The sequence below is a fragment of the Lipomyces japonicus genome, assembly GCF_038497905.1.
Source record: "Lipomyces japonicus strain CBS 7319 unplaced genomic scaffold V1514scaffold_2, whole genome shotgun sequence".
NCBI lineage: Eukaryota > Fungi > Ascomycota > Lipomycetes > Lipomycetales > Lipomycetaceae > Lipomyces > Lipomyces japonicus.
In genome coordinates, this window is record NW_027117814.1 from 17,464 (window position 1) to 43,594 (window position 26,131).

The 26,131-nt window shown below is 46.0% G+C and overlaps 13 protein-coding genes across 13 annotated transcripts; 6 read left to right on the top strand and 7 right to left on the bottom strand.

The window, feature by feature from the left end:
• The first annotated feature begins 130 nt into the window (after nucleotides 1-130).
• Nucleotides 131-1,213, top strand: V1514DRAFT_323776 (60S ribosomal protein uL16). The gene has a single exon (XM_066926313.1). It carries the CDS (start codon nucleotides 459-461, stop codon nucleotides 1,137-1,139), a length of 681 nt encoding a protein of 226 aa, XP_066785804.1. The 5' UTR covers nucleotides 131-458; the 3' UTR covers nucleotides 1,140-1,213.
• Nucleotides 1,204-2,816, bottom strand: V1514DRAFT_300937 (kinase-like domain-containing protein). The gene is made up of 2 exons (XM_066925540.1): nucleotides 2,415-2,816; nucleotides 1,204-2,340 (listed from the first exon to the last, which is right to left on the bottom strand). The coding sequence occupies exons 1-2, from the start codon at nucleotides 2,485-2,487 to the stop codon at nucleotides 1,283-1,285; spliced, it is 1,131 nt and encodes a 376-aa protein (XP_066785805.1). The 5' UTR covers nucleotides 2,488-2,816; the 3' UTR covers nucleotides 1,204-1,282.
• Nucleotides 2,772-4,210, top strand: V1514DRAFT_340257 (uncharacterized protein; the record flags this gene model as incomplete). The annotated part of the gene is made up of 2 exons (XM_066929018.1): nucleotides 2,772-3,999; nucleotides 4,062-4,210. 2 exons carry the CDS (start codon nucleotides 2,772-2,774, stop codon nucleotides 4,208-4,210), a joined length of 1,377 nt encoding a protein of 458 aa, XP_066785806.1.
• V1514DRAFT_61551 (uncharacterized protein) lies at nucleotides 4,054-5,380 on the bottom strand. The gene is made up of 2 exons (XM_066930077.1): nucleotides 5,102-5,380; nucleotides 4,054-5,034 (listed from the first exon to the last, which is right to left on the bottom strand). Exons 1-2 carry the CDS (start codon nucleotides 5,237-5,239, stop codon nucleotides 4,384-4,386), a joined length of 789 nt encoding a protein of 262 aa, XP_066785807.1. The 5' UTR covers nucleotides 5,240-5,380; the 3' UTR covers nucleotides 4,054-4,383.
• V1514DRAFT_323781 (uncharacterized protein) lies at nucleotides 5,356-6,922 on the top strand. Its single transcript, XM_066926314.1, has one exon. It carries the CDS (start codon nucleotides 5,501-5,503, stop codon nucleotides 6,878-6,880), a length of 1,380 nt encoding a protein of 459 aa, XP_066785808.1. The 5' UTR covers nucleotides 5,356-5,500; the 3' UTR covers nucleotides 6,881-6,922.
• Nucleotides 6,923-7,131: 209 nt separating this feature from the next.
• V1514DRAFT_365291 (lactate/malate dehydrogenase) lies at nucleotides 7,132-8,341 on the top strand. Its single transcript, XM_066929807.1, has 2 exons — nucleotides 7,132-7,280; nucleotides 7,344-8,341. Exons 1-2 carry the CDS (start codon nucleotides 7,184-7,186, stop codon nucleotides 8,264-8,266), a joined length of 1,020 nt encoding a protein of 339 aa, XP_066785809.1. The 5' UTR covers nucleotides 7,132-7,183; the 3' UTR covers nucleotides 8,267-8,341.
• Nucleotides 8,340-9,668, bottom strand: V1514DRAFT_345715 (terpenoid cyclases/protein prenyltransferase alpha-alpha toroid; the record flags this gene model as incomplete). The annotated part of the gene is made up of 1 exon (XM_066929239.1): nucleotides 8,340-9,668. One exon carries the CDS (start codon nucleotides 9,666-9,668, stop codon nucleotides 8,340-8,342), a length of 1,329 nt encoding a protein of 442 aa, XP_066785810.1.
• Nucleotides 9,669-9,945: 277 nt separating this feature from the next.
• V1514DRAFT_340262 (uncharacterized protein) lies at nucleotides 9,946-11,142 on the bottom strand (the record flags this gene model as incomplete). Its single annotated transcript, XM_066929019.1, has 1 exon — nucleotides 9,946-11,142. One exon carries the CDS (start codon nucleotides 11,140-11,142, stop codon nucleotides 9,946-9,948), a length of 1,197 nt encoding a protein of 398 aa, XP_066785811.1.
• A 1,029-nt stretch (nucleotides 11,143-12,171) lies between these two features.
• V1514DRAFT_317388 (uncharacterized protein) lies at nucleotides 12,172-13,267 on the top strand (the record flags this gene model as incomplete). The annotated part of the gene is made up of 2 exons (XM_066925836.1): nucleotides 12,172-12,219; nucleotides 12,296-13,267. 2 exons carry the CDS (start codon nucleotides 12,172-12,174, stop codon nucleotides 13,265-13,267), a joined length of 1,020 nt encoding a protein of 339 aa, XP_066785812.1.
• Nucleotides 13,268-13,468: 201 nt separating this feature from the next.
• Nucleotides 13,469-17,956, bottom strand: V1514DRAFT_274630 (uncharacterized protein; the record flags this gene model as incomplete). Its single annotated transcript, XM_066924861.1, has 3 exons — nucleotides 13,469-15,118; nucleotides 15,174-16,418; nucleotides 16,478-17,956. The coding sequence occupies 3 exons, from the start codon at nucleotides 17,954-17,956 to the stop codon at nucleotides 13,469-13,471; spliced, it is 4,374 nt and encodes a 1,457-aa protein (XP_066785813.1).
• Nucleotides 17,957-20,083: 2,127 nt separating this feature from the next.
• V1514DRAFT_349712 (pseudouridine synthase) lies at nucleotides 20,084-21,288 on the bottom strand. Its single transcript, XM_066929384.1, has 3 exons — nucleotides 20,855-21,288; nucleotides 20,734-20,799; nucleotides 20,084-20,681 (listed from the first exon to the last, which is right to left on the bottom strand). Exons 1-3 carry the CDS (start codon nucleotides 21,164-21,166, stop codon nucleotides 20,223-20,225), a joined length of 837 nt encoding a protein of 278 aa, XP_066785814.1. The 5' UTR covers nucleotides 21,167-21,288; the 3' UTR covers nucleotides 20,084-20,222.
• Nucleotides 21,289-22,241: 953 nt separating this feature from the next.
• Nucleotides 22,242-24,702, top strand: V1514DRAFT_323798 (mitochondrial precursor protein). Its single transcript, XM_066926315.1, has 4 exons — nucleotides 22,242-22,658; nucleotides 22,702-22,779; nucleotides 22,838-24,062; nucleotides 24,121-24,702. Exons 1-4 carry the CDS (start codon nucleotides 22,332-22,334, stop codon nucleotides 24,363-24,365), a joined length of 1,875 nt encoding a protein of 624 aa, XP_066785815.1. The 5' UTR covers nucleotides 22,242-22,331; the 3' UTR covers nucleotides 24,366-24,702.
• Nucleotides 24,546-26,004, bottom strand: V1514DRAFT_287841 (uncharacterized protein). The gene is made up of 2 exons (XM_066925230.1): nucleotides 25,515-26,004; nucleotides 24,546-25,465 (listed from the first exon to the last, which is right to left on the bottom strand). Exons 1-2 carry the CDS (start codon nucleotides 25,937-25,939, stop codon nucleotides 24,766-24,768), a joined length of 1,125 nt encoding a protein of 374 aa, XP_066785816.1. The 5' UTR covers nucleotides 25,940-26,004; the 3' UTR covers nucleotides 24,546-24,765.
• Nucleotides 26,005-26,131: the final 127 nt, after the last annotated feature.

Sequence of the window (26,131 nt, forward strand, 5' to 3'; positions counted from 1 at the left end):
TACGCCCGCAGCCCTAAGCGTGAGCGGGACGACAAACAGCAGTCACAACACGAGGAAGTCTCTAGTCAAGTTACCCTGCTGCTGCCGGCTTCCGGGGGCGTGCTTGTCGTCTTTGCTTCTCTCTCCGTCGCAACCAACCAGCAACAATCAGCAACATCACCATCTTCATCATCAAGTAAGTCTTGCACAGCCGTCGTCGGAGAAGGGGACGTGGGGATTGAGATAACAGCGGAGCGATATATGTACATGCTAGGATTTTTGGTTTGTTTCAGCAAGGCTTGGTTTAGTGTCGCACGACCGTCGCTTGTTGAAAGTCGATTAATCAGCAGTCAATTGCCACTGCTGACAAACTGAACGCCCTATAAATACTAACCCTCCGCTCTGTTTTGGCCTTCTGTTCTCCTTTCTTTTTCATTTCGTTGCAATCGGTTGATTCTAACGTCTCTTTTTTTGCAGAAATGGCCCGTCGTCCCGCTAGATGCTACCGCTACTGCAAGAACAAGCCGTTCCCCAAGTCACGCTACAACCGTGGTGTGCCTGACTCCAAGATCAGGATTTTTGATCTTGGCCGCAAGCGTGCCGGTGTTGACGAGTTCCCACTTTGCGTGCACCTTGTGTCCAACGAGTACGAGCAGTTGTCGTCCGAGGCCCTTGAAGCTGCCCGCATTTGCGCCAACAAGTACTTCACCAAGACCGGTGGCCGTGATGCGTTCCATCTTCGCGTCCGTGTTCATCCTTTCCACGTGCTCAGAATCAACAAGATGTTGTCCTGCGCCGGTGCTGATAGATTGCAGACCGGAATGAGAAACGCTTGGGGTAAGCCTCAAGGTTTGGTTGCCCGTGTCAACATTGGTCAAGTCATCATGTCGATCCGCACCAAGGACAACTCCAAGGCCACTGCCATCGAGGCGCTTCGTCGTGCTCGTTACAAATTCCCCGGCCAGCAAAAGATCATCATCTCAAAGAAGTGGGGTTTCACTAACCTCGACAGAGATGACTACGTTGTCAGACGCCAGCGGGGTGAGGTCAAGGTTGACGGTGCCTATGTTAAGTTCCTTAAGCGGAAGGGTCCCATCGAGGAGGTCTTCAAGCAGTTCCCTGACTACGCCGGTGAGGAGACTGCTGCCACCACCGCTTAATTTTAAAATTTAAAAAAAATTTTGAAATGTAAAATGTGTATCAATCAATACAACTTATATGTTCATGATGTTAATTTTTTTTTTTTTTTTTTTTTTCGTAGAACTAACTACTATTTATTGTTGTACATGATCATTGCATTAAATTAAAATAACTTGCGTGCCATGCTATTATTGTCGGTTGCATCTTGCATGGCCTTGCGTTTTACGCCAGTGTTTTCGCTTCCCACTTTTGGATCGGCCGTCATTGATTGCAATCTCGGCAACCGATGCGCTGGTGTTGGTTCGGGTCTTGTCCTAAAATATTCATGGCCGAGCGCGTCGATCGTATCGATTCGTTGTGCCGGATCCAACGTGGTCAAGCTCATGAGGAAATCCAATGCCGTTTCAGACGCGGCAGAGAACCGCATGCGCATTTCTTCTCGGGACGGTGACGCATACATGCCCGATTTCTTGTCATCCTTATTATTGTTATTGGTATTGGTATTGGTCTTGACCGGATCGTAAAAAAAATCCGGCAACGAAGACACGCCGGGCCAGGTCTCGTCCGACGGCGTTCCCATGGCCTTGAAAGTGAGATCGAGCTGATCGAGATCGGATTGGCCTGGCAAGTACGGCGTGCGTAACATGAGTTCGGCAAAGATCACGCCGACGGACCACACGTCGACCTTGCGCGTGTACAACCTGGCACCGAGTAACAATTCCGGCGCCCGGTACCATCTCGTGACCACGGTCGGCGTCATGCCGTCGTACGGTCCCGGTTGCCTGCGGGCCAGCCCAAAATCCGCAATCTTGAGCTCACCTGTTGGCGAGATTAGCAAATTGTTGGGCTTCAAATCTCGATGCAGCACGGCGTGCCGATGGCAGTGATGCAATCCGCGCAAGGTCATGCACATCCAGCTCTTGATGTCTGCCGGCGCAAACATGATCGTGCGGTCCTTGATCAGCATTTCCAGATCGGCAGACAAAAATTCCAAAACCAGGTTCAAACTTCGGGCCGTGCCAGACGAGATAAACACGTCCACCAATTCAATCACGTTTTCGTGACGAAGTTCACGTAAAAATTTGATCTCTCGAATGGCCGACATGTCCAAGCCGTCCTTGAACTGGCCGACCTTGATTTTCTTGATGGCCACGGGTCGGGACGTGGATACCTGCCGGCCCAGGTACACTACCGCATACGTTCCCTCGCCGACTTTTTTCTCTGTGCATTCGCTCATGTTAACCAAAAAAAAAAAGGTGTAATTGTGCTTTCCAAAGTTCCATGAAATCTCATACCTTTAGTGTATTTCTCTTTCCTGCCTCCATGCTTCCTCTTGCTCACGGTAGCAACTCCATCTCGTTCACTCATTTAAAATTCAACCGGTCTCAAAGAGACCCTCACGGCGACTGTTGATTTTTTTTTTTTTGGCCTTTGCACTTCCTATTTACACCTTTTTTTCCTCTCTGTATATGTTTCCCCGGTTATGTTGATAAATGGTTATACATCGGTGGCTGTTTTATTTGGCGAACAATATAAACCAGCCTTTGGCGCGGTGCACAAATAAGCACAAGTAATTGCGGGCGCGCGAAATCGAATCGTATCACCATCTAAAACCCTGACGTGTGCGTGACCACGGTATCGAAAACTCTCAAATGGCTGATTATTCAAAATTAAAAGTTACAGAGTTGAAAGATGAGTTGAAACGTCGAAACTTGATTACGGCAGGATTGAAAAAGGAATTAGTGCAGCGACTGGTTAATGCGGATGCTGCGCACGACGCGCACGCGCCATCACGGGTTGATAGTGATCAAGAACAGGCCAAGTCTGGCGGTGATGATGATGGTGATGATAACGGGCAGCAGAGACAGGCCGAGCAAGAAGAGATAAAATTACAAGTCATACAAGAGGAGGACAACAAGCAACAGCAAGAAGCACAGCAAGAAGCACAGCAAGAAGCACAGCAAGAAGCACAGCAAGACGAGCAGCAAGACGAGCAACAACAACAAGCAGATGAAGAACAACAACAATTAAAACTTAAACACGACCGTGAGTCTGTTCCAAATCAAGCCACGAACGAACCTGCCGCGGTTGGCAATGTCAAGCCGCCAGCAAGCGAAACCATCAGCACTACGGTTTCAACCGCGATTGAACAAGATGTCACCCCGGTTGAGCAATCACGACCGGCTGAGACAATCTTGAATAAACCAAAAGAACAAGAATTACTGCCGCCGCCGCCATCATCATTAGCAGCAGCAGCATTATCATCATCAGGGCCGCGGCCGAAGGGGGATGATGTGACTGCGGACGTTTTAAAGCGGAAAGCAGACAATGATGACAATAAGCATGAAGAATCAGTCAAGAAGGCCAAGCCAGATACTGATGATGCCAACTTGATAATTAATAACGACACGAGTACGACCACAAATACTAGCAGGTCATTATACATTCAACATTTTTCGCGGCCGCTCAATATTGTAAACCTCAAGTCACACATTGCATCTTTAGCCGAATCCGAATTATCTGAATTTTGGATTGACACGATCCGCACTCATTGTTACGTTGTCTTGCAAACTGAAGATGCGGCAACAAAATTACGTGATGCCATCGATGGCACGACTTTCCCCACGGAAGAAAAAAATCGCAAGTTATTGCGGGCATGGCTAATCCCCGATCATAAGGTTCGTGAGTGGATCGAATTTGAAGAAAGCCCGGCTGGCAGAACAAAGAAATGGGAAGTCGTGTTTGCAAGCACGGCAGCCACAAAGACGACGACAAAAGACGATGCCCGGTTGGTGGAAGTTGGCACGAAACCACAGAAAATTCAGAAATTATCTCAGATTGGTGCCGCGTTTGCTGATAGGTTGAATACGGATCGGAAACGTATGTTTGTGATTATATGAATTTATTTGTGTCTACATTGGGCTAACTTTATGGAAATTTAGAAGACGTGTCCAGCCTGACGCCACGAAGCGAGGCCAACCAAGCAGGCATATCATCATCGTTTAAAAAGACGATTGCTAAGCCACATATTTACTTTGCCGAAGTTCCAAAGGATGTTGCCGAACGACGACTGCAGAACTTTCGTCGATAGAAGATTATGATATAAATATATATAAAAAGTGGGGAATTAAAAAAAAAAAAAAATTTTGAATTCTGTTGTTTGTATTTATATAGGGAAATGTAAAGGGAACCAACAAAAAAAAAAAAAAAATATTCCTAATAATAATGATAAACCTAGTGCTAACCCTTTCTTTTTGTGCGTCTCTAAACCGCACCTGCATCTTTTAGTTTTGCAATCAACTGATCGACAGTGTCGACCTTGGTGCCACCGACCCGCTTGGCCGGTTCTTGCAAGCTCACGACCTGCAACCTCGGACTCACGTCCACTTCCAGGTCTGCCGGCGTGAATTTCTCGATTTTTTTCTTCTTGGCACCCATGATGTCCTTTAGTTTTGCATACCGGGGCACGTTTAACCTGAGATCGGTCGTGATCACGATCGGCAGGCTTGCCCGCACGATCTCTTCGCCGCCGTCAACTTCGCGCGTGACCGTGACGGTTGCGAAATCGGGTTCGATCTCGACCTTGCTCGCGTTCGTGGCCTGCGACCAACCAAGCAAGCCGGCCAAGATTTGGCCGGTTTGGTTGGCATCGTCGTCGATGGCTTGCTTGCCCAAGATCACGACGTTTGAACCTTGCTTGATCACGTAGGACCGGATCAATTTGGCAACCGATAACGGTTCGAGTGATAACGGCGTGGCATCGTCCGTGGCAGTGTCGATAAACGCGGCCTTGTCGGCGCCGATGGCAAGTGCGGATCGCAGCACGTCTTGTGATTTCGTGTTGCCGACCGTCAGTGCCGTGATGGATTCAACCACATCCTTGTTTTTCTCTCTCAGCCTGACTGCCTCTTCGACCTATAGTTCAATTCATATGAGTAATTAGCAACAATCCAAAATATAAAAAAAAAAGAAAATTTCGTACCGCAATTTCGCAAAACGGGTTCAAGCTAAACTTGACTCCGTTAGATTCAATCACGTTCTTGCTGGCATTAATGCGAGGCTTGATGGCAAAATCAATCACTCGTTTAACCGGAACCACAATATTAAGACGAGGTGGCATTATTTGTGTCAGTGTCAGTGTTTTTTTTTTGTTTTTTTGTTTTTTTGTTTTTTTGTTTTTATAAATGGCTTAGATGATTGCACTTGCTGTAGTTTTACAAAATTTAATGTTGGGCGGCGGGCGCGAAATTGTAGAAAAGAAAAAAGTAAAAATTAAATTTATATTTTACATCGACTTGGTGAAGCACAATCAAAACAATTGCCTACATATATACAATCCGTACATTTACACGCTTGGCCAAAGAGCACGACGGGGTAGGTGATGGAAAATCCAACTGAGCAAGACGTGACTCGAAGCGTGAACATCATCAAGCAAGCCGATCCGAATCTGGGCATTGCCAAAGTCCATGTCAAGGTTAAGGACCTGCACCCGTCATGGGCCTTGTCACTTGCCCGACTAAAAGCAATCGTCAAGTCATCATCATCATCATCATCAGGTGCTAATACCAACGTGCCAGAATCAGTCCGGCAGAGATTATACGTGCACAAGACCAGGTCAAGCCCGGTGGCAGACCTGGACCTGCCCGACACCGTGGCAGTCGTGGTCACGGCAGACAAGGGCAAGACGTTGACGGCCACGCACGCAGTGCCGGCCGGCATGCAGTTATGGACCGAGCAAGCACTGGTCACGATCCCGCCGGCGCAATCAATCCCGGGCATGCAATCGGGGCGGGCATGCTCATACTGCGGCCGGCCGTGCGCGACCACGACCACGGCAACGGCAGCTTGCGATTCATGCAACGGCAGGTGGTGCACGATCCGGTGCAAGAAACTGGACCGATTGCACCGGCACGTGCGGCATGGCAACTACCAAGCAGCGTGGCGCGCTGTAGAGCAATTCGCGGTTGCCGAGCAATGGGCCGCGTTTCACCGGCTCGCCACATGCCTTGCCTGGCGCTCGTTGGCCAGCGGTGATGGCGACCTGATTGGGCGCGGACTGGACGGAATGGCGACGATCAGGCAAGATGAACGGCAAAGGATTGCTGATCCGATGTATTCATCCAACATGTTCGCTGGCGAGCAATTCGAAATCATGTGGCAGGCTGGTTATGAATTATTGGCAACATTTTTGCAAAAAGTTAATGATGACGATATTAATAATAAAAAAAAAAAGGAAAAAGAAAAAGATGGCAAGGACAACAACACGTTCACGTATGAACAATACATGGAAGGCATCGGCATGGTTAACCTGAACAACCTGGACGGCAACTTGTACCTCGTGCAATCGCATCTGAATCATTCATGCGAACCTAACCTGGATGTCAAGGTCCTGGGCCCGACCGTTGGCATCAGGGTCAATGCCAAGCGTGCCATAGCTGCCGGCGAAGAATTGACCACCACGTACGTGGATCCGTCCAAATCTTTGCCAGATCGCAGGCAGCAGTTGTTGGAATCATGGGGGTTTTGGTGCACGTGCGCTCGATGCGTGCGGGAAGACGCCGGTTTGCCGGCACCAGACTTGCTAACCCCGGCACGAAGCGATCCAAGCACGAGTACGACTACGACTACGACGACTACGACGACGACGAAAAAGAAAAAGGCAAAGAATGGCAAAAAAAAAAAAGTGGAGCCGATGGCGGAGGAACGAACGAGGAAAAAATCGGTCACGTTTAACGACACCGTGATTCGAATAGAGATTTGAACCAAGAATGAAAAAAAAATTGAATGAATCAGTTATCCCGAAGTTTTGTTTTACGTATTTCTTTCAACACAGTCCCGTAGTCCGTAAATATTATATTATTATACACGCGACCGCGCGAATGTCGACAACGCACGCGCGCAACCGTGCTCGCACGCTGATTGGCTGCCGGGTTCGACGCCGGACCGGCCGGGTTTTGCAATATTGTTGAACATATAAAAAGCAGCGCGCTTTCCGGCCTGCGTAGTCAATAATTGCAAATCAATTCCTCATCAATTCACATCAATCCCACATCAATTACACGTAATGGTTCTCATCGCTCGTTCGGTTTTCGCTCAGCAGCGTCGTGCGTTTTCGTCGACTGCTTCCACCGCATACAAGGTTGCCGTGCTCGGTGCCGCCGGTAAGTTTTTTTTTTTTTTTTTTAAATGTTTGGCACGATTGTTGACTGGTTTTTTTTTTTCAGGTGGCATTGGCCAGCCATTGTCATTGCTTCTCAAGCTCAACAACAAGGTCACCGACCTGTCACTGTACGACTTGCGAGGCGCGCCCGGCGTGGCTGCCGACGTGTCGCACGTGCCCACGAACTCGACCGTGACCGGTTACCTGGCCGAAAACGACGGGCTCAAGAAGACGTTGACGGGTGCGGACGTGATCTTGATTCCGGCTGGCATTCCTCGCAAGCCCGGCATGACCCGTGACGACCTGTTCAACACGAACGCGTCGATCGTGCGCGACCTGGCCAAGGCCGCTGCTGAGCACGCGCCCAAGGCTTTCGTGCTCGTGATTGCCAACCCGGTCAACTCGACCGTGCCGATCGTGTCCGAGGTGTACAAGGCCCGCGGCGTGTACGACCCCAAGCGCCTGTTTGGCGTGACCACGTTAGACGTCCTACGTGCGTCCCGGTTCATCTCCCAGGTCCAGTCCACCGACCCCAAGGCCGAGCCCGTGACCGTGGTCGGCGGTCACTCCGGACACACGATCGTGCCGTTGTTGTCGCAATCTAACCATGCCGACCTGGCTGGCGAGACCCGGGACGCGCTCGTGAACCGCATCCAGTTTGGCGGTGACGAGGTCGTCAAGGCCAAGGACGGCGCCGGCTCGGCCACGTTGTCCATGGCTCAGGCCGCGGCCCGGTTCACGGATTCGTTATTGACGTCGTTGGACGGCACGCCAGTGACCGAACCCACCTATGTGGACTCGCCATTGTTCAAGTCCGAAGGTATTGAATTCTTTGCCTCCAAGGTCACGCTCGGCCCGGCCGGTGCTGAGACCATCCACCCGCTCGGAAAGTTGAACGACTACGAGGTCAAGCTGATCGAGACCGCCAAGGCTGACTTGAAGAAGAACATTGCCAAGGGTATCAAGTTCGTTTCTGAGAACCCTTAAGCGAGGCATGTCAATCATCATTTATTTATATGTCAAGCAACAACAATTTTAAACCAAAAGAAAAAAACAACAACTATGTATTTACAAAATGCGCATTCGTAGTCCATGCTTGTCGTAACTGCTCACAGTAATCCCTGGTTGCCTGTGTCACGCACAGTCCTGCGTCAATGCTCTTGAGACCTATTATGGCCTTGATATCTTGGTCCATGTCGTTGTCGCACTTGTCGTTGTTGCCCACGGCCCGGATCACGTCCGCGCATAGGCCCAGTGATGTCAGTGCCAGGCATGAATGCAGCACGTCACTGCGGTCACCTTGCACTTTTGCAAACCCGCCCGTGAGTTCATCCTGTGTTTTGCTTAACAGGTACCGCACGTTCGGCCGCACCTGGGACAAACCCATCAATCCTGTGTGCGAGAACGACGACGAGTTGGCCGGCAACAGCGCCAGCGTGCCGCCAACCCAAAACGAATAGCACGTATCGACCTGCTTGTTCAGCCGGCCATTAAACCCGGCCACCACCACGTCATCATCATCATCACTGTCGTCGTCGTTGTCGTTAACTTGCGCGACCTGATGCGCAAGCAGCCATCGCAGCAGGCCCGGCAACCGTGGCATGGATTCAGCCAGCACGTTGTCACCCAGCAACCGCAACGTGGCCACGCCGCAATACGTCAATCCGGCATGGCTCTCGGCAAATCCGGACGGCGTGAAGCCGATGCCGCCGTCGTAGCCGACGCACGACAACACGTACGCGCGCACGGCGGACACGTCAATGTCATCATCGCTCGCTGCACTTGACGTGGATTTAGAAATGATGTGCCGAATGGCGGCAGCACAGTAATTGAACCGCTGATCCCGTTCGCCAAACCATTCGTGTTCACGTTCACGCCGGTCGTGGTCGAAACCGCCAATCACGCCTGCAGCGAAACTGCCGTCCGGCCGCTGGCACCGGCGCAGCCACCGCATCATGCCTGCCCTGTCGATCCGGCCAAGATCGTCCCTGAGAACAAGCAAAGCACCCAGGGCAAAATACGTGCCTGCCACGTGCCCGGCGTCGTAGTCAGCATTGTCGTCGTTGTCGTCGTTGTCGCGCGGTCCGGCGTTCGTGGCCGGCGAGCACCGGAACGCGTCCCTGGTCGGCAACAAGCAGGCACTGTAAATCCACTCCGTCCAATTTGCAATTTCTTCTGCCGTCACCGTGCCAGCTTCTTCTTCTTGTTGTTGTTGTTGTTGGCCGCCATTGGTGGTCGGGTTGAGCGCGCCGAGAATGTCGAGCGCTGATATGGCAAAAAACACGAGCGCCAGCCTTGAGCTGTCGACCGCCGTGTAAGGGTAGGGCAGCAAAGACAAGCACCTGCGAAAGTATGCCACATGCCTCTTTACTGCAAGCGATCTTACCATTTTAGCTCGACCCGAACCTGACGGCTTTCGTCTTGTCATGGCGGCGGCGACTTTTGGCTCACTTTAATACTGTCGATTTGATCGCGGTTCAGGGGTAAAGCGGTCAAGTGCCTACGATTGTTCTGCGGTTGATATTGTTCGCCTATTCAGGTCGGTTGCATTAATTATCTAACTAAATTACCTTGTCCCAATTCAATTCCTCCGTCCAACTAACGCCAGCTCATTCCAGTCACAATGAAAGCAAAAAAAAACAAAAAAAAAACATGACAACGACCCTTTAGTTGCTTGAAAACCCGGGCTTGCGTTCCTCATCCTTGGTCATGAGCAATCCGTGAAACCGGTTGCGGTATTGATTGTAATCAAAGCTTCTGGCCTTGCCCAGTCTTATCAGCGGGTCCGGGCTTGTAATCCGCGGGTCAGGTTCCTGCTGCTGCTGCTGCTGTTGTTGTCGATTACTGTCGTCTGCAGATGACGCGTCAGCATCGGTCTCGACATTTGACAGTTGCTGCGAGTGCGTGTCAGGTCCGTGATGCAGGTAATGCGATGGCGGAAACACGGTAAAGCGCCTGCCGGTCTCACCGCCACGAGACGAAAACCTGACTGGCCGGAACCACCCCAGCAAATGCTGATTATGGTCATGGTCACGGTCACGGTCACGGTCACGGTCATGGTTCTGTTGTTGTGTTTGCTGGTGCTGGTGCTGGTGCTGCTGGTGGTGGTTGTCATCTGTCGCTGGACCGGGGTCATGATTCACCTCCACGGTACTGCTCCTGCGCCGGCCTGCCAACGCACGCTCGTAGTTCGTGGACGACCTGCGAGCCAGCCTGACCGGTTTAGGCGGCACTGCTTCATCATCCACCGTGTCGTTGTCCTCCTCATCGTCAACATTGTTGCCGCCGGCCTCGTCGTCATCATTACTATCCGACACGTAGTAGTCAAATTCAGGACCAGGCACGCCATCCGCATGCCTGCTCGCATCTAGAGCAGCATCAGTTGCCGAACCCGCAGACGACACGGACGCCAGCGACGTATCAGGCTGGTGCAGTAACGACCTGGTCTGCGGGCCCGCGCCCGAGTACGTGTAGTGAGCCCGGTCATAAGTTGGTGCCCGCACCAGCCGGCGGCTTGCCTGGCCTGTTCTTGTTGCCGGTGCTGCCGGTGCCGGTGCTTGCCGTGATGTCGGTGATGATGACGGTTCTGCCAGATGTGCAATGCCATGCGGACCAGCAGTCCTGGCATGCTGTTGTCGTAGCACCTGATCCGGCGCCACGCCGACATAATCGTCATCATAAAAGTCATCATCATCATTGCCGTCGTCGTCATCGTCTTCATTTTGATCACCATTTGCACCAACGGACGAATATCCTCTCGCATCTGCGAAACTGGGGGTCGTGAGCTGAGCAAGGAACCGCTGCCGGGCCAGGTCATCTCGCGTATGCGTGACCGATGGCGTGCCGTCGTCAACCGAACACATAACTTAATTTTTGCTGCTTTTAAAATGCGGAATTTCAAATACGATAAATCACGAAAGAAAAAGCCAATCAGGTTTTATATTTTTTCTTTCGGCAAAAACCAAGGCCGAAATATGGAGAACCATCGACGGCGAGCAAACGTCAACATGTCGTCACAAATCTCGCCACCTCGCTTACGTAATCAGGACGTAATCAAGACGAGACGTTAAATCCTACAAATTTTGAATAACCCACAACGTGGTTTAATATTATTATTGCATATGCATTCCTATAAATTCCATGAAAAAAATAATTCCAATTGCTCCCTGAAAACCACACGATATTATTGATTTATGAAGGAATGTGGTGCTTGCGGAGCAAGTAGGCGATCTCTTCCTTGGTGTATTCTCGCGTCAACTGCTCCTCATTCTTACGGATGTAAGGCAAATGGACCCTGGAACAAGCCAATTTGTTAATCATCTAAATCTAAATGCTAAATGTTGTCCAACTATTTGCAATAAAAAACAGGCCACGTACTTGAAGCTGTGATAACTGGTTAGCCAAAACAACGAATCAATCTAAAAAAAAAAGGATCTTACTAGTAATAGTTCGCGACGGAGAACGTGAACGCTATACAAAAAAAGAAAAAAAAATGTGTGAGAGAACTGACGAGATTGTCGCAACTGATTCATTCATTAATTGATTTCATACCCGTGGCTATCCATCCGCGGTTAGTAACACAAAAAAAAAAACAACATCATGACCAAACTTACTAAGAGCAGCCTGACGGTAGATGCGAGCACGAATGATTCCGGTGATAGGTGGAACTGCCATTTTTTTTTTGATTTTGTTTTGCTTAACAACGGACGATACGAAAACAAGTTAGCCAGGGCGAGCGAGAAAAAAAGAAACGTCGAAATCGCTCAGCCAATTAATTGCAACCGGCTGTAATTAACCCTTACCCCTTACCCCTTACCCCTTTTCCTTTCCCGCTCATCAATCAGGCTTTGTTTACAATCGTAATTGTGTTTGCCATGTAAACAAACCATGCCATGACCTCGTCGTTGGCTTCAATTAAGAAAGGTTCGCTTCTTCTCGACGTGCGTGTTACCAGATATATGTGCATGTTGTTGTTGTTTTTTTCTGGACTGACGTGTCAATAAAAATTTAAAAAAGTTTGTACAACCGTCGGCTCATTGTTTCAATCCAACCCGCTTGCACAATGCGTTGCTTCCGATAACTTCGTTGTCCGTGGTTGTGCCTGGCGAAGTGAACGCACGTCATGACACGGAAATCAGCTCCGGCATTGTTTTGCTCTCGGGCCCGCCATTCTCCGGCAAGTCACGGCTTCTTTCGCACTTGCTTTCACATTTGACATCGTCGTCGTCGTCGTGCCCAGTTACAGGCGCGGTTGTCGTGTTTGATCTCGACGGCAGATTCAATTACGATCCAGCAGGCAAACTCGACCATGCCGGCAGCAAGATGCTCGTCATTCGGCCGGCGTCCCTGGATCAACTGGCAACCTGCCTGCGCATGCTATGCTCAGGCGAATTGTTTTGCAGATTATCATCGTGTCTGACAACATCGGCCGCAACACCGGCAATCTTTACCGTGAACGGATCAGATCTCGTGATTGCCAGTCACGGCGCGCATCTGCGCCAGTTATTGTGCTTGCCGGTCGCTGCCGTTGCATTGGACGGGCTGGCTGCTCATTACTGGTCTTCATTAACCACCACGACCGCGGGTTCTTCTTCATCACTTCAATGGCACGGCTTTATAACAAGCATGATGCGCATGGCGCGAGATATCGTGCTCAGGTTCGACAACATTCCGTTCTTTATCTCGCTCACGTCGTTTAGCCACAATACCACGCCAACGGCCCCGGCAACCATGGCAACGGTCGACCTGGATGGAACGTATCACCGGATGGATCCGATATGGCCGTTCGTGACCGGTGCTGACGTTCTTGTGCTGCTCAACCGGAACCGTGACTTGCAATCGATCGACAACATCGACAACACGGCTGGCGTGAAGGTTAAATTTTCGGGCTTAATCTTGTATGCCGGTCGCAAGCACGCGGCACGGTCTTTTGCGTTTCAAATTACAAATTCAGGCTTGATTTTCACTTCTACAAGTTTTTCTCACTAGATATTCATCTTGCGTGTGTATGTTTTGAATGCGTATCATTAAAAATTATTAAATGCAAATGCAAATTTCTCTACTCAGAATACGTTCTCAATCATAAATTTCCAATGGCGGAATACGATCAATATTGTAAAACCAATTACCACTTCAAAAAAAAATTAGAGTTAGTCATTCTCGATTATAGAAAACGTGGTTTTTGTAAACTTACGCTTCATCTTCCTTAAGTAACCAATCAGTTGGAAACACAATCAAATGTCCTCGCACGTTTTGTAATGCGTGTTCGGCTTCAACTTTGCCTAATACGGCATCCTGCTTATGATGATGCCGACGTGATCGCCTGTTGGACCTTGTCCCGTTTGCCTGATACTCAGAGTCACCGTTCGTTGTCATCTTGGAAGCCATTGTCCCGCTTGTTCCTGCTCTTCGTCGCGTCATCCGCGGCTTGTCTTTACTTGTGAACAAATCCTCAGCCGCGGCATGCTTGCTGCTTTCAACTGCCTGGTCGTCCCCATGACTGGGACCATCATCAACATTACCACCATTTGAATGCGTGCTCGTGCTGCCGGCACTCGGCCTAGTCGTCGTCGTCGGTTTAACCTCCGGTTGCTGCATGCGCATGAACTGGTCCGCGTGATCATGAAATTCTTTATAATCCTTCCACGTCCGCACCTCGTTATCAGGTTGGCACCAAAACACGGCACGGAAAATGTTTGTGTTATTAACCGCATGCGAAAGCCAAACGTCATAATAAAAACTTTCGTCCAGCGGGTCTTCAAACGCGACCGGGCTGATGGGTTTCAATTTACCGTTTTCAACCTCGGCCAGGGCTTCTTCTTCTTTATCGGATAAAAATGATTCGGCTGATTGCAATGTTAATGCTTGGATATCTTGCCACATCGTATCCTTTGTCGTCGTCGTCGTGGTCCTTGTATTGCTGGTTGGCTTGTCCTGCGTGCCTGAGCTTGCAGACGGGCCCGCAACTTCATCGGTACTTCCCCTTAGGTCTAATCCCCGACAAGCTGGTAGCGCAATATTTCTGTTTTCTTCAAAATTATTATATACCTCTTCTTCTTTTTCTTCTTCCTCATTTTCATTGCCACTGCCGTCACCGCGTGCGCGTTTTTTCACGGCCTCCTTCATGTTTCGTTCGGCTTCTTTATTGTCCCTCATGTTATCGTATCCGTACCCTGCTAAATCTGCCGCATGTTCTTCTGAGTTAATCACGGACGACGAATCTTCTTTCATCGAATTATTATTTTCAGGGTACAGCCTGTTTACTCCATGGCCTTGATTTGCTTGCCAATCATGAGTCTCATCAATAATCGGAACATCGCCAACCTTGTTGGCACGTGATATCGACTTGGATAACGCAGACATTGACGACAATGATGATCTTTGACTGAGCTCGCGCCCGCGTGTTGTTAAATAATCATCATCATCATCATCATCATCATCACTGATATTTTCTTCATGACTAATGTCAGACTCGCTTTGCAAGCCTTCTTCGTCATCATGAACCATGCTCTGAGGACGATGCTTCAAATCCTGAAACCGTTGCAACGCTTGCCAAATGTTTTTGTTGTTTAAGTCAAACTTCACATCATCATTATCGTCTGCCCTGCGTTCAATATCTTCCAACGCGTCAACATCGATACCGAGATGTTCTCGCATCAACCTGACCCGAAGCGTATGCGCAAACCGGCCCACCATGTATGGCTCTCCTCCCATTCGAGACTCAACTTGATCCGTATCTCGCACGAACGCGGCCACTTCGGAATCACGATTACCTCTCATTGATCTTTCATTAATATTTGCTGATCCAATAATCGCAACTCGGTCGTCCACAATCATAATCTAAAAATTCATTTAGTTATTTTTTTTTAAAAAAAAAAAAAAAAATTTTTTTTACCTTTGCATGAATGTACAATTGCTCAGTGACTAAAGTCCCATCAAGCCCAATTTTGCCCCATTTTCTTAATGAGAAAAATTGAATATAATCTTCAGAGTTGATCCCGACCCTTTCCAGTCTAGCAAAAATACTGTGCGGGCCTCGCGATATAGTTCTAAACTGGCATTGCATGATCAATCGTACCGACGTGCCATCCTGCTGATCTACTTCGGCTTCGAAGCCGGGCATCAACGGGATCACAATAACGGCACGCCAATCTTCATCATGCTTATGTGCGCGCATGATGCGTTCGACCAGGGCATCGCCAATCTCATTTTGAATAATCGTGCCATCAAACTCGGTTGACGAAATGAAAAACTGGTTTTCAATGTAAATAAAATGTTCAGATTGTTCGATCGCTTTTAAGTACGCGTTCAAAATTGAATGCTCAATCTTATCATTTCTAAAACCTAGAGACCAAGAACATGCTGACCTTAATAATTGCACCTCACAAGTGCCCAGATGACCTAATGCTTCAAGCTCTGCATCAGTAAAATCAGGCGGCGGTAACAAAACTGGAGTTGGCCGGGTCGATCGTTTTTGACGGATCAGGTAATTCCATCGTTGCACGAAATGCCGGCATGCGTCGCGAGCTGGCTGGCCGACAATTTGCATGTGCACGTCATGCCATGGCATCCTAGGAATTTTCTGCCGGTCATACATGTCGTGATACGGCCGGTTTAATTCATAAAAATCTTGCACCCTGGCGTTAGAATAATCCTTGCCGACCCATAACTGCGTTTCTTGTCCAAAATCAACCTGTGATCCGCGATTAAACCCTGTCGGCTTGTCGTCCGACAGTACATGCTGAGGCGTGTCCCAGCGGCCATAGCACAGGTCCAACCCTCCCACGAACGCAACCACGTAATCAATCAAGACCAGTTTTTCATGATGCGCCCAAAACAAGATGTTTTGCCTAAACTGATTAGGCGATCGAGCCACGTGAACATTAGGATGCAAATCAATCAACGACTGTTTGGTATACTGTGAGTCAATAGGAATCGCCGCGCCGACATTTCGATATAAAATCACAAAAATTTTCACGCCTTCTTCAGCCTTGCGTTTCAACAATCGGTCCAGCCGCCATTGTTGATTTCCGTGAGCTGGTCGGCGAAGATAAATCTCGGGAGAAAGCCACCAATCGTGAATGTAGATGGTATCTCGTGCCATTTCAATCGCATGGCTTACGTTCCAAAAGTAATCTCTCTAAATTCAGTTAGCGCTAGTCTCTCTAAAGCTTTACAACACGAAATTCCATGTCTTACCCCGTCCACAAACCACTGGGCGGAAACATTGTATCTGATTGGAGCAAAACTTTCGAATCGATGAACTTTAGACCAAGGAGTAAGCTTAACCATTTGATCAATACTGTCCAGCCATTGCTTCATGTGCTTCTCTGAAAAAGTAAGAACTTTCATCTTGCGTTCCACGTTTTCAAATTTTAACGTGAGCCGAAGTTTTGTGCTTTCCTGAACTGATTGACTAATTTTCTTCACCTGACTGGTTTCATCTTCGCTTTTGGCATTATTTTTCCGAGTTAAAGGCTTGTAAGTATACTTAAAATCACTATCTACCATTAAAACATCGACCGGAACCACGTCAAATACACTATTAACCACAAGAATATAGGAGTGACGAATTAGGAACCATTTAGATCCATGACGGCGAAACACGGCCTTGATATTACTGGGCTTAACCTTGCTGGTTCGCCAACCCTGAGTGGAAGAAGTGGATACAATAGTTAACGGGCCTTCCTTGCCATGAAACGAATTTTCGATAGACAGTCGAAGTCCCATTGCTGAAAGCTCCAAAAACTTGCAAATGCGGTTTGCCTCACCTTGAAATACCATAAAACCGATTAACGATTTCAAGTACTCTTCCAAACTCAGGCGCTGGTTTTCGATAAATTTGATGTGACGGTGTTGTTCTCGTTGAGCAGCCGTGTTTGAAGAACTGGTATTATTCCGATAATTACTTCGTTGCTCGTCTTCAGCCGCTACGCTGAGCAAGCTATGCTTGGACAATCCTAGTCTTCTCAAAGCATTACCATCATCAAACGTGGCATCATTCAAGCCCCGAACCCCACGCAGGTACGGAATAGCGACTCTTGGAAAATGAGGAAGCTCGCGGGCGTGATGATGGTGACCGCCAACAGAACCACCAGTTGTGGATGAGTAAATGTCTTGTTGCAGCTTGAGCACGCGTAATCTAGAATGCAGGTTGAAAAAATCTCTAAAATCACGATACACTACCCATTTCATTTTACTGTCTCCGGAGCCGTATTCCAACTCGATTCGAAACAACGTATGCTGCCGATCAGATGTTCGCGTTGAATCCGTAATATGAACTTTAAGTTGCTCCAACAAAACCGGAAGACGGCGCCTGCCTTTTTCATCGCGTTGAAACGAAGATGCAAGAATGATGGCTGCTGGCGCACCCGCAGATAATTCGGCCACGAGTTCGGCACCCTTGACATCTTGAACTCCCGCGTCATCTTTCCTCTTTGAAAACCTCATAAACTGTAACGCATTTAGTGTTGTCCTGAGTCCCTTCCAGCGTTGACTGGTTGCCTGGTCCGAATCTACTTTGTGAGAGTGACCGTCGTCATGATGACTGCGACCAGTAATTCGTCTAAATGTTGGAGTAATTTTTATCCTTGAAGATTCATGGCCGCCAGAAACTGTTGACCGGCGTTGCAATGAAGGATGCGAACCTTGTGCTGGTTCATCAGCGCCATGGCGCATCGGTTCCTTCCCCTTTCGCGATGGTGTCGTGGGCAAAACTGAGTCTTCATTTTCTTCTATAGTCGACGTTCTTAACCGATCGAACCAGTTACCACCAGAGCCAAATATACGGCCCCAGCCAGCGCTGAGATCGTTTTCCGAAGAGCCTTGAGGTGCACTATGATGCCGATCATGCGTTCGGTCCTTAGGAACTTGATGTTCGTCTTCATCCGGACTCTGATTTGAATGTAAACCCTGAAAATTTTGACTTTCTGAAATAAAAAGATGAATGTCACTCTCTGAACTAACGTGCCTGATTCCCCTGGGACGATCTTCTGAAGTTTTATCGTCATGGTTCTCGGCAACTTTGTTTTCGTTAACGTCAAGCTCAGGTTGATCGTTTGTAAAAAATTCATTTTTGGACCCAAATATTTTAGGCATACTCTCTGTAATCATTGACATTAAAGAACTTGTGTTATTCACGGTTTGGTCGGTGTCCAAGGAGCCATCTGCGTGGACATTGGGCTTCTGCGGTAACCCGTTCGATTTTTTATCTACCACTCCGCCATTTTCATCATTGAGTAAAAAAACTTGTGCCACCATTATTTTTCGGTACAATCCAATCAAAAAATATTTTTTTCTGAATTAATCAGGAAGATACTTCGTTCATACGGAACAGGCGCAAGCAAACGAGCAACAAAAAAAAAGATTTTAGACCGGAAATGAGAAAGCAACAGTAGCAAATAACTATGAAACTTTCTCATTTAGTTTTAAAGGGCCTGCACAAAAAAAAAAAAAAAAAAACGTTTCCAATGCAAAATAATGTCTGAAGCGAAAATACTTAGAATCATGAAAACAAACTCGTTTACCATGAAGTCATTGCCGCTCAAAATGCGGCTCCGAGGTCTGCCATTTTTATTTTCATAATTATTGCTTGTGATGCTTAATAAATGTTTATCAGATAAGGATGAAAAAAATATTATTTGGAAGATCAAACAAGAAAAATGTTAATAGTTATACATTTTTAAAATTTATTTATCGAGGTTAAATCCAAGACAGGCAATTGAAGTCTCACAAGCAAATGGGCTTGTATAATTTATTATCATGTTCAATTACTCATTTGATAACCAATTTTGCATGAAGGCACGTTAATATCAATACTTTCGAGTTACATTACTTTTGCACTTTCATTACTATCAAGCAATAAAACATATTGCCTATTGTACAAATTGCTTTCTGACTTTGAATAGTCATACCTCTTCCACTTGCTCGGCAATTGCATCTTCTGGGTTTCCTTCAACTGACCCAACCAATGAAACGTGCCCCCCACAACTGTTGCGTTGTCCAGTCTTTTCCCTATTGCATCAATTTCGTCGTAGCTAGAAGCAAAAGACGCTCCTCGACTCGCGGCCTCGTCAAATTTAACGAGTGATACATTCAGTCCTAGATGTTGAAATAGATTTTTATTTCATTTGTCTATAACCATCGTATTGCAATATCCAATGTGATAGCTATCATGAACATCATAGTAGCCAGGGCATCCCATAAGGCTCTGTGGAACTACGCTGCTCTTTATTTCTGCAGACGCATCCTCGGTTGATTGTTTGTCAACCAGGTTATCACCAATCGCAGGGCATCTTCCTTGCAAAACCATATTAATTTCCAAAACAAATAAAACCCAATCCTCTTCAGACACGCCTATTTTGGGCATATATCTTGGCTGATATGAGGCTCGATCGTTAAACCCTGCTTGAGGCTTCTTCCTTGACAGTGCGACAATCGCCACTGGCCGAACTCGAACTTTGACTTCTTTTGTGTTAAACACGCTAGTACTGTACGCAGAAGAATAGAACCCCTCCATATTACTGAAAAATTGTTGCCCTTCCTCTAACTGCTTCTCTGCTGGTCCAGCCACTTCGATAAATGACTTCTTATTGTGTACTGTGAGTGTACTTTCAAAAGCCACAACTTTCTGCATAACTACTAAGCCAGAATAGCTTCACTATGTTCACATGCCTTGGTGGTTAGATATTCTGATCAGCTTAATCAATGCTGACCCAGATATTCAGCTTATTGGTGGCGCTGGCCAATTACTTCTCGAGGATATTTTTGACCGACGCGCAATTTAAACAACCGTTAGAACGTTCTTTAGTCATGCATGCTACATGGGACTACAACAATTAAAAGGAATCAACGTCTCTAAAAAAAAAACTTGACTTTAAAATAAACTTCACATTTACGTGATAATGATATTTACATATTAAAATTCTTCACCTTCTTTTCTTTTTCAAAAAATAAATTGTCTCGCATCGTACCATACTTCGCCTTTCTCCCGTCCCCAGTTGATCGGTGCTTGAATGCTCTGCCAGTCGCCCAGACCTGGTTTGAAATCCAATTGATACGAATGCAACGCTATCTGGCTATCATTCTTATTGTTATCATTAACCGTATCGAGCCCGTATTTTGAGTCGCCAACTATGGGAGCCCGAAGAACTTCTGCACAATGCCGTCTGAGTTGGTGTTTTCTGCCAGTCACAAGGTCCAACTCAATCAGTAACCTGGCCGAGGGCAATCCTGCAAGTACTTTAAAACGCGTGGTGCATTTCAAAAGTTCGTTCGAATCTTCATACAGCAATGGCTTTGTAATTTCTCCAGCTCGGTCATCATCAGGGAAAAAAGTTATTTCTGCATTTGAAATTTCTGTAAATATGGGACTATCATATGCTGGTTCAACAATAGCCAAGTACTGTACAAACTGTTAGTAAAAATCGAATACCCGAAGCCAAAATTTGCCATACTTTTTTTTTGATTGGCCATCCTTTCTCTCCTCCAAGTTTAAGATTTCTTCCAAATTGTCGAGCTGCCTATAAATATTAGTTCCATACAATCTTCTGCGTATGAATAAACCAATCTACTTACCAGTGAACTTGTCGATATTATCATTGCTCCAGATACTCCATAGTCAAGACGATGAACTAGAGCAGGGCGCGTAAACGGATAAACCAGCTCGCTCTTATAAAATCTAGGATACTCTTTCCTTAGAAGATCAAGAAGTAATACCTGAGGTTCTTTTTCGCTTGATGTATACCACCGATGGCTTTTTCTCTGACGATAATGAGGCCTTGGCCGTGTGGCAAAATTTGGCTGTGAATATACCAGAGGTGGTTTATTCACAACTAGAAAATGTCGAGACTCGTATAAAATGGACAGGGCGTTTGCGTTTTTTATCATGTTTACGCTGCTTGCCTCTGTAAACTGTAAACTGATCAAAATTTGTTACGCAGCTAAATCAATATGTGTATCGCAGAATTTCAAGCGTACGAACGGAAAACGTCAAGAAAAGTTCGTCGTTGATTTTGTATTGAAGGAAAATGATCAAACACCTGGATTAACTAATTGATTCCCCTGAGCCGCACGTTTCGATGTGTGCCGGTCAAGGAACAACGAAAACTACTACGAATAATATATTGTTATAACAAACAGTATATAACTAACAACATGGTATGGTTACAGGCATGTAGTTGTGAAAGCATCGTGAGACTTAACCCTCCTTCTATAACGAGTCCCATGAGGTGGCTGGTACGATTCTGCGTCTGCTACATTTCAATCTGATCGCTCTTGGATCAACAATACATTCCGACAAGCGCACCAGCACGGGATAGATGATGCACCTAATAGCACAATACTTCTGTAATTAATGCATTAAGTATCATCTACAGCAGACAACGGCATCAAGTCGACGGTATGTGAGGGTAGTACTCGCGATCCCAACGAGACCGGGCTAAGCTTCTTGAGGCCATTGCTAGCATGACTTCAACACATTACCAATGTAATTGAAATGACTCACGCATCTTAATCCTAATCATGGTTAACAATCAGGAATTCCCGTTTAAAATATATGAAATTCACTATTGAACTCCCCAAAAGCCGGCGGAAATCGGAAGCTCGAAAGCAAAGAGCCAAAACGTTACCCGGGCGATCACTCGTTTGACTCGGATTTTTTCTGTAACTTTCCCGTGGTTGCTTCCCATCGACCATTCTACATACACCACGAACTTGGATATACTGTCGAATCCAATCGGCTGTCTGTAATTAAATAAGTTTTGGATAAGCGAAGATAATGTAAGGTTTGTTGTTGAGTGTTGCTAGGGTTTTAGACCACGCTCGATGCATACAAGTGTGACTTTACGCTGCCTTTCCATACATGCTGGATTGATCGAGCACGTTTTCGCCTATTTTAACTTACGTTCATATATTTATTTTGAAATAAGTTGGATTTAAAATGCTAATAATATTTTCATTTTAGTAAACTTCGTTAGTGCTCCTGCATACGTCTAAACTTATTCTACAGAAAAGAAAAGACCATTATTTTTTTAATCCTCAATTTTACCACAATATGGCACCAACATCCGCTGCCCCGATCATAACATCTGCTTCTCCATCATTATGGTCTCGATTTTCGAAATTTGTGTCTGAAAACAAAACACTGGTATATTCCGTTTCAGCGGCAACTTTTGTTATTGTTACCGGTGCTGGAGTTTACTACGTTGCATACGGCAACAAGAAACCATTTGGTTCTCCAGCCACTGGTGAGTCTAAATCCACTGAGCTCTCAAAGAGCGACAAGAAGAGAGCTGCAAAGAAGGAGAAGAGAAAGCAAAAGAAGGAGAGGGAAAGACAAGAAGGTAAGCAACATGTGCTTATATCCGCGATAAAGATTAGAGTTGATTTTTTTTTTTTTTCTAGCTGCTGCAAGCAAAGCCGAGATTTCAGAGGAGCCTGTTGCTGCGAATGATGGTTTGCCAAATATATCTTCCGAGGTTCTCAGCACACTTAGCCCAGAGGTACGGCAGAATCTTATTTTCGTGGTTTTTTTTTATTTTTTATACTAACAATAAACAGATCAAAAAGGAATACTCTTTAGAATACAAGAATGCCGGAAATGAGGCTTTTAAAAAAAAGGAATACACTAAGGCGCTCGACTTATATGCTCAGGCGATTTCTGCTTATGCTGACCCTATTTACTACGGCAACAGAGCAGCTTGCTACAATGCACTGGAACAGTGGGACAAGGTTATTGAAGAGAGTACTACCGCATTGTCTCTCGACCCTCAGTACAGCAAAGTATTAACCCGTCGTGCTGCTGCTTACGAAAAAATTGGCGATCTTCCTGAAGCAATTTTGGACTATACATCTGTATGTCTAATGAGCCCCCCTAGCGATGGAGTGAGCAGTACCATCGACGAGCTTATTAAGAAGCATTCTGAGGCCATTGCCAATGACATTTTCAAAACTCGCAAGAAGGTTTTGGCTTCTGCCTACTTTATTACTTCTTATCTGGCTTCATTCACATCGGTCGAAGTTCCAGCTGAGGTCAAATTGGCTGCTGAGGGAACCGGTGACTATTACTTGAACAAAGGCCTGGAATCGCTCGAAAATAAGACCGCAGAGGCTTACCAGGAGGCTGAAGAACTTTTTGAGAAGGCAATTTCAAACAACGCAGAACATCTTGCGCTTGCGTATCTGTGGAAGGCCACATTCGATTATTTAAAGACGGATAATGAATCCGCTGTAGAGAGTCTGGAGAAGAGCATTGAACTCAACCCAACTGCTCAGGCATACATCAAGCTTGCCACTCTCAATGTTGAACTCGATAAGCCTGACGTTGCAAGTTCGCTGTTTGAAGCAGCCGTCAAGGCTGATCCCAACTTGCCTGATATTTATTATCACCGGGGCCAGATTAACTTCATTATGACTCAGTTCACTGAGGCTGCGAAGGACTTCCAGAAGGCAATTGATTTGAATAACAACTGGGCACTTGCCCATATTCAACTTGCAGTTACACAGTACAAAATGGGATCAGCTTCTTCTGCCATGGCTGGATTCACCAGGTGCCTGAAGAAATTCCCAGATAATCCAGATGTGTACAATTATTATGGGGAGCTTTTGTTAGACCAGCAAAAGTATGACGAAGCTCTTGAGAAGTTTGATCAAGCGTTCAATGTCGCGAAGAAAAGCGATTCTCCAGTTAATGTTATTCCATTAATCAATAAGGCTACAGTATATTTCCAGTTCCAACCAGGCTCGTTAGACGAGGCCGAGAAAATTGCCAAACAGGCTGTTGTTTGTACGTGTGCCTCTCATTCTACTTTTATTTTTCAGATTTTTACTAACCTATATTTAAGTGGACCCTGAGTCTGATTTTGCGATTGCCATACTCTCTCAAATTTTGATCAACAGAAACAAGTTTGAAGAGGCTTTGACGTACTTTGAAAAGCACGTTGAACTGGCAAGAAGTTTACCCGAACTTGTTCAGGCAGTGATGTATCTCGAAGCTGCCAAGATTCAACGCAGATTGTGGGCTAGATATCCTGAGATAGCGTCTCAGATGCAGGCTGCTGCTCTGGCCGCTGCTGCTGGCCAGATTTAAACAAAATAAAATAAAAGAAAGCGAGATATTCGGGTCTTGTAATGCGAGACCCACATTGGAATTTTTTTTTTCCGAAATAAAGATTTCTTACGTTTTTAAGGTGTCTTTTTTTAAAAAAAGTAATTGTTTGCTGTCTTTAACGCAACCGCAGATTTATTTTCTTTTTTTTTTTATTTTTTTTTGGTAGATGTACATCTTATAGTTATGCGTGAAGTAATTACTGCTTGTACTCCGTTTGTTTTTTAACATGTGACCAAAATTGTATTTACATTTGTATATATGTTACTTCCTCAATGACACCCCTTCATAATAAAACGTGACAATTATGTGATATAAATTACGCTACTACTAACTGAACAATGCGTTAAAGCAACAATACATCACAACAACCAAATCTAATTTAATCATCAAACGTAATTTTTTTACCTTCGGAAGGTACGATTGATGCCTTTGCTCGCTGTGAATTTGCCAGTGCCATTCCCGGCGTTACTCGAGTTTGAGTCCTTTTCAGCCTCTGTGTCGGTTTCTCGTTATTTAATCCGCCTGATGTTGCTTCATGTGCTGGCTTGGCAGTCCTGTCATGAACATCTTCTTCCGGACCTTGATCATCTTCAGTCTTGTTTTTCCATCTAAATGATCTGTCCTGACCAAATTCAATTTTAATATTTCGTCGTCCGAGAATAGAAGTTGTTTTGCCGATTAATGATAATGCCTTGGAAGCTTCTTCTGGGCTTGAATAGTCAATAAATGCAAAGCCTTTGCTTTTGCCGCTGTCTTGAAACGTTGCCATTCTAACTCTAAATGGCTTAATCACATCAGTGTAGTCACTTCCATTCTCATGATCCTTACCATTTTCGCTACCAACCGTGAATTTTTCGAGTAAATCTGATTCTTTAGTTTCAAATGGCAAGTTCCCAACAAAGAGAACTCTAGAAGGCGGTACCTGAGGTTTAGATTCTGAACTGTGCCCTGATCCACCGATTTTTGGATTTTCAGTTTTTGCGTTTTTGATTAGTACTTTCCGACCTTCAAACGGCATTTCTGAAAGTTCGATTGCCTTATCCAATGCTTTGCTGGTTGTGAAATCAACATATGCAAACCTATTAATATGTCAGTAAAATGAATACGTGTTCCCCCTTAAAAAATTACCCTTTATTATTTCCTCCTTGAGTTTTTCTTGTATGAACACGGGTTATCTCGTCAGATTTAATGCCTTCGCCTTTGAACTTGTCTGCACTTTTCGATATGAAAAACGTGCGAATATCATCTTTCGTTAAATGGAACGACAAATTTCCTATCCAAATACCAAATTCCGTCGTTTGTTTTGATTTTTTGTCCTTTTCCGATCCTTTGGTTTTTGATTTTGATTTTGATTTTTCTAATTTCACGTCATTTTCCTGCGTCTTGTCTGTTTGCTTGTTTGATTGTTCCTCGGGCAGTCCAGAAGCTTTCCTCTTTTTTTGCTTCCTCAGTTCTTTTTTCGACAACGGTTCTGGAGCATTAACATCAACCTCTATTTCTTCAAAATCTCCTTCCCTTTTGCGCTTCTTTTCTTCATTTTTTTCCGTGGACATGTTTGCGTGATTTCAAATCCTCTGAATATTGAAGGCCCTTTTTCTTGTGCGCCTTGGGAATTAATTTATCGAGGTTGGGAATTTTAGATTTTTTTTTTATTTTTTTTTAATTGGCAAGCAAAAATCCCCTAAAATTACGTTAATACTTAGTCATCAAGAAAGTTAACGACCGCAACCGATTTTCTATTCGTG

Bases quoted from the DNA above. Each gene is read 5' to 3' on its own strand.
- V1514DRAFT_287841 (XM_066925230.1), bottom strand. From the start codon at position 25,939: ATGTCCACGGAAAAAAATGAAGAAAAGAAGCGCAAAAGGGAAGGAGAT. The intron at 25,466-25,514 runs GTAATTTTTTAA...ACATATTAATAG, and splicing joins CAAGGAGGAAATAATAAAGG to GTTTGCATATGTTGATTTCA.
- V1514DRAFT_300937 (XM_066925540.1), bottom strand. From the start codon at position 2,487: ATGAGTGAACGAGATGGAGTTGCTACCGTGAGCAAGAGGAAGCATGGA. The intron at 2,341-2,414 runs GTATGAGATTTC...GCGAATGCACAG, and splicing joins GAAAGAGAAATACACTAAAG to AGAAAAAAGTCGGCGAGGGA.
- V1514DRAFT_323776 (XM_066926313.1), top strand. From the start codon at position 459: ATGGCCCGTCGTCCCGCTAGATGCTACCGCTACTGCAAGAACAAGCCG.
- V1514DRAFT_349712 (XM_066929384.1), bottom strand. From the start codon at position 21,166: ATGATAAAAAACGCAAACGCCCTGTCCATTTTATACGAGTCTCGACAT. The intron at 20,800-20,854 runs GTAAGTAGATTG...TAATATTTATAG, and splicing joins TAATATCGACAAGTTCACTG to GCAGCTCGACAATTTGGAAG. The intron at 20,682-20,733 runs GTATGGCAAATT...CAGTTTGTACAG, and splicing joins GATGGCCAATCAAAAAAAAA to TACTTGGCTATTGTTGAACC.
- V1514DRAFT_323798 (XM_066926315.1), top strand. From the start codon at position 22,332: ATGGCACCAACATCCGCTGCCCCGATCATAACATCTGCTTCTCCATCA. The intron at 22,659-22,701 runs GTTGATTTTTTT...AGCAAAGCCGAG, and splicing joins TATCCGCGATAAAGATTAGA to ATTTCAGAGGAGCCTGTTGC. The intron at 24,063-24,120 runs GTACGTGTGCCT...CCTATATTTAAG, and splicing joins TGCCAAACAGGCTGTTGTTT to TGGACCCTGAGTCTGATTTT.
- V1514DRAFT_365291 (XM_066929807.1), top strand. From the start codon at position 7,184: ATGGTTCTCATCGCTCGTTCGGTTTTCGCTCAGCAGCGTCGTGCGTTT. The intron at 7,281-7,343 runs GTAAGTTTTTTT...TTTTTTTTTCAG, and splicing joins TGCCGTGCTCGGTGCCGCCG to GTGGCATTGGCCAGCCATTG.
- V1514DRAFT_323781 (XM_066926314.1), top strand. From the start codon at position 5,501: ATGGAAAATCCAACTGAGCAAGACGTGACTCGAAGCGTGAACATCATC.
- V1514DRAFT_61551 (XM_066930077.1), bottom strand. From the start codon at position 5,239: ATGCCACCTCGTCTTAATATTGTGGTTCCGGTTAAACGAGTGATTGAT. The intron at 5,035-5,101 runs GTACGAAATTTT...ATTGAACTATAG, and splicing joins ACCCGTTTTGCGAAATTGCG to GTCGAAGAGGCAGTCAGGCT.